This window comes from Panicum hallii, chromosome 3 (genome assembly GCF_002211085.1).
Source record: "Panicum hallii strain FIL2 chromosome 3, PHallii_v3.1, whole genome shotgun sequence".
Lineage (NCBI taxonomy): Eukaryota > Viridiplantae > Streptophyta > Magnoliopsida > Poales > Poaceae > Panicum > Panicum hallii.
The window spans coordinates 6,221,827-6,226,082 of record NC_038044.1 but is presented as its reverse complement, the minus strand read 5'-3'; the positions used below and the strand labels follow the sequence as shown (position 1 = coordinate 6,226,082).

At 52.0% G+C, this 4,256-nt stretch overlaps 1 protein-coding gene across 1 annotated transcript; it reads left to right on the top strand.

Moving 5' to 3' along the window:
* The first annotated feature begins 2,440 nt into the window (after positions 1-2,440).
* Positions 2,441-3,628, top strand: LOC112886838. The gene has a single exon (XM_025952849.1). The coding sequence runs from the start codon at positions 2,613-2,615 to the stop codon at positions 3,321-3,323; it is 711 nt and encodes a 236-aa protein (XP_025808634.1). The 5' UTR covers positions 2,441-2,612; the 3' UTR covers positions 3,324-3,628.
* Positions 3,629-4,256: the final 628 nt, after the last annotated feature.

The window sequence follows — 4,256 nt, the reverse complement described above, 5'->3', positions numbered from 1 at the left end:
TACTGTAAACTCAATATCTCCTTCATATCAGCTCCTTTTCACGTAACTCTTTTTCCTAAACTCCCCTCAAATCATATACTATCTATTCCTCCTATTTTCATCTCCATTTGAGCTTATTTTATAGCTTGCTTGTGTTTGCTTGCCGGTTGTGCCGTTTTTGCCTGTAGATCACGGAGTGACCGAGGAGGAGCTTGCCAAGGAGTACGAAGGCCAGTACAGCGAGCCGGAGCCAGAAGACCCATACCGCGAGCAGGAAGCCGCCGCCGCCGACGCGTACGTAAGTGAAGGCAAGTTTCATCGACCCCTACGTGAGCGGTTGCATCCATGTGAGGACGTCTAGTTGTAGCCCTGGTTTAGGATCAATTACATATACCGGTACTTGAGTGATTGAGTGTGCTCATACATGCATATGAGTAGTTATGCATATCCAGAGTTGAGATTAGGATATGAAGTGATTTGGCTGAGGCTAGGGCAGCTGGGTATGCTGGAGCCGGCGCTACCGTGGTGGTAGACTGGCAGGTGAGTGCTACCGTGGTGGTAGACTCGAGTTGACATGTTGAGGGATGGCTGCTGCCCTGGTGAACCATAAGGACCGAGTTGTTTTGACATCTCACCTAGCTTACTTTAGTACGACCACAGGTTCCGGTATGGGCCGGACTTAGCCTAATCCCACTAGTTAGCCTGACGGTCACCGGGATGGTTTACGGGTATAGACCATTGGGGTCAGGGCCCGAGGGTCTGTGCGGCCGGGCTGGGCATGACCACGGCTGGGTGTCGGCTATGTCGGTTGTCCGTTCGGGCAGTCGAGCTTGTGGGTACAGCGTACGACCTCTGCAGAGTGTATAATCCATTCGAATGGTCCGTGTCCATGGTATGGACAGGCTACGGTGTGGTCCTGACAACTAGTGAGCTACCTACTATGGGTTGTGTCGGGAAGAGTGCATACCATGAGTTGCATTGCTAATGCATTGTGCTTAATATGCGTCGTGCATGTCATTCCCCTCCCGTAGGGTGAGGTGGAACTTGCTGAGTACTATCGTACTCAACCCTTGTTGATTTTTCTCCAGAGGATCCTGACTTTGTGCCAGAGGACTGCGAGTAGATCGTGTCTGCACCCGAGCTGATCGAGTGGAGCCGTGATGGATAAAGAGCTAGTCCTCCATGCCGTCATGCTAGTCGTTATCCTATGGTTGTGCTGTGTAGCTCTGTGTTGTCGCTTTACCCCTCGTGTACATGTTAAATAAAGCTCTGTATGACTCTGGACTCCACTTGATGTAACATGTATTATGCCGGAGACCTCATTCGGTATTTAATACATGGTTTAGCCTTGATCTTTGGGTCGGGGCGCTTCAGATTGGCTATAGATTGTAAAATTCTTTAGGACGAAGTTTTTCACACTAGCTGAATCCTAGTTGTACATCTAGATTATACGTTTTAATTTATATTTTATGCTAACTAGTTTGAACCCTAGTATAAAAATTACCTAATTCACCACCTCCTCGTTGTAGTTACAAGCACCGATTCCGTTCGTCCCCAGTTACATCCCGTCAGGCTACGTTTCATTACTCACAGGAGTATACTAGTCGTGTTTGTTAACAGTGAGCGTGGCCCTCGGAATACGCACCCGAATGCGCGCATTATGAGCCCTTAACCACAAGTTTCAATCATTCCAATCCATGCATGCTCTATGCCTCTGTCTAGCTGTCCTCCTTGGGCTCAACACACGGATCTACCCCTTTGCTCGGTCAGGGTCGGTTGATCAGACTGCCATGGAACTGAACATTCTTTTTAATGAAATGGAACTGAAACAATTGGTTACTGTGTAGTAGTATCTAGCTTTCAGCCAGCTGATGTATGCTTGTGTCGAGTCCATTCCTGGTTTCAGGCATATAGACATGGTAGGCTACCTTCCTGACAGAACAATTATAGGCGGTCGAACACGCCACGTAACTCGATTAACAACTAAGATCGTGGTTCAATTCCTGCCAAACCACGAACAGCAACAAACCCGCGGACCTTGTGGAAACTGATCCTCACAGCGGAAAATGCGACCAAACTTAGTTGTCATGTATGTTACTTCATGTTAAAGTTTCTGACATTTTTTCATTTCGAGTCTTGCTATTGCAGATTTGCAGTGCCGCAGCATGCACATATAAAGATAAAGATATTCAGAGTGGTGCGCGCAGAAGGCCTCACATTTTGACTGTCCAGGGTGCGAGGCAAAGCCATGGCCAGCAGCTCGCTAGCACTCATTGCTTGAGAGTGACCACGATGATGATGCCACATAATTCTCGCGGCAGAAATGGCGACACCTTTCCTTGCAACCAAAGCCAAGCGCTCTCCTTCGTCACCCTTTAACCTGTCCCTCACATGCTCCCATGCCGTTCAGTCGCTGTCGCGCTGTCTCTCTTATAGTCTTATATACCCCACACGCCACACAGGTCGCCGAAGTCCGAGCTCCTCCCTGTCCTCTCTCTACAGCTACGGGCGGCATGCTGATGCAAATGCAAGCAGAGTAAGCTAAGCAGCAACAGTGATTATTAGCTGAGTAGCAGCAGCTTAAGCTGGAGGAGCAGCTGGCTAGGTATAGGTAGCTGGCCGCGACGCCATTAATGGCGGCCGGGTGCAAGGCGGCCATCGGCTGCGTGGACGCGCGCGCGCCGGTGCGGGCCAGCTACGTCAGCCTGTACAAGTGGCCCGAGTCCGACGCCGAGTTCGTCAAGTCGGTGGCCATGGCGCGGCGCCAGGGAGGCGGAGGCGGAGGGCAGGAGAGCCCCGGCGCCAGCGCGTCCTACTACTACAGCTACAGCGGCAGCGCCAGCATGCGCCGCGGTGGCGGCGGCTGCAGCGGCGAGCTGGCGGCGGGGTACGCGAGCCCGCGGGTGGTGGACAGCTACTCGTGCCGGCAGATGTACCTCCGCAGCTACACCTTCTCCAAGAAGAAGGAGACCGTGCCCGAGCGCACCATGGCGTGCCTCGGCCGCGTCCGGGAGCGCGCCGCCGTGTTCCCCTTCCTCCCGCAGCGCGGCGGTGGCGGAGGAGGGTCCGCGGCGGCCTCCGATGCCGGATCGGTCGGCAGCGCGAGCAACGTTGCCGGCGCCGTCGGCCGCAGCGAGAGCAGGGACAGAGAGGACGTGGGGCTCCGCGACAGGAAGGCGAGTCGGAGCCGCCGGAGCCGGAGGAAGAAGCAGAAGAAGCGGTGCACCATGGTGAGGAGGCTGCAGGAGGCGTCGTGCGGCGCCGTGCGCGCCATCTTCCGCCGCCTCCTCGCCTGCACCACCAGCGTGGACGTCGCCGACGGCGGCGCGCGGCCGGCCCGTTGAAATGGCCGCGCAAGCACGTGGTGCAGCGTGTGGTGCCATGCTGTGCTGCTCCTGCATGCACGAGTTAGCTTGTGTCAATTTTCTCCCCAGCTGCTAGCAAATCAAACTAAATTCCTCTGTGGAGCTGCAGTACAGTAGCTAGCAGAACTGCAGAAGTAGTGATCTGCAGTAAAACGAAATCAGAGGATCGTACGTATTGTAAGTTAAATCAATTTGTGCTTGTGTTATCTATTTCGTATATGCATGTATACACCTGCTCTTTTGTCCATGGCTACTTCAGACCTTGAGCCAAGTTTTTGTGTTGACCCTGCATCTTCTACTTGACTTCATTTCTTTTGAAAAGAAGAAACGAAAGACTTTACTAGTTTCTGATGTATTTTTGGGCCATTATTCGACCAAGAAATAAAGGAAACGGCCTAGATCCTCTCAATTACTAGCCATGCGGCCAGATCGTGTACATGAACAAGAAATTCTTCCCCTCCATTGGAATTAAGTACAACCCCTTATTTGCCAGAGTCGGTGATGCGGGTGGGGCCATGTGTCATTCACGCGACGATGCTAAATAAGGGATTGCAATGTTCTTAATTTCCCAATTTTCTAAAGGTTAAGTGCAGAGCACATCAGATCTAGAGGAATAATTAGTTCATATAAGTAGTGTAAAAAAGATGATGAAAAACTGCCTGATCAAAGTTGGTAACCATCAGGAGGTTTTTTTTTTTGAGGTCACCATTGGGAGATTGTGACAGGCGCGATGACTCCGGATCGGAGCTCCATTGTTGGCCATGTAGACTATGCTAGCTTGGTGAAAATGACCAGAAACTAGTAACCGTCACAGATTGTGACGTGCACGTACACAAGCATTTACTACACATGCAGCCACATCGGCGACTTTGATGGCTAGCGTCGCCGGGACAGATCGCCAGATCGGTGAGG

Bases quoted from the DNA above. Each gene is read 5' to 3' on its own strand.
- LOC112886838 (XM_025952849.1), top strand. From the start codon at position 2,613: ATGGCGGCCGGGTGCAAGGCGGCCATCGGCTGCGTGGACGCGCGCGCG.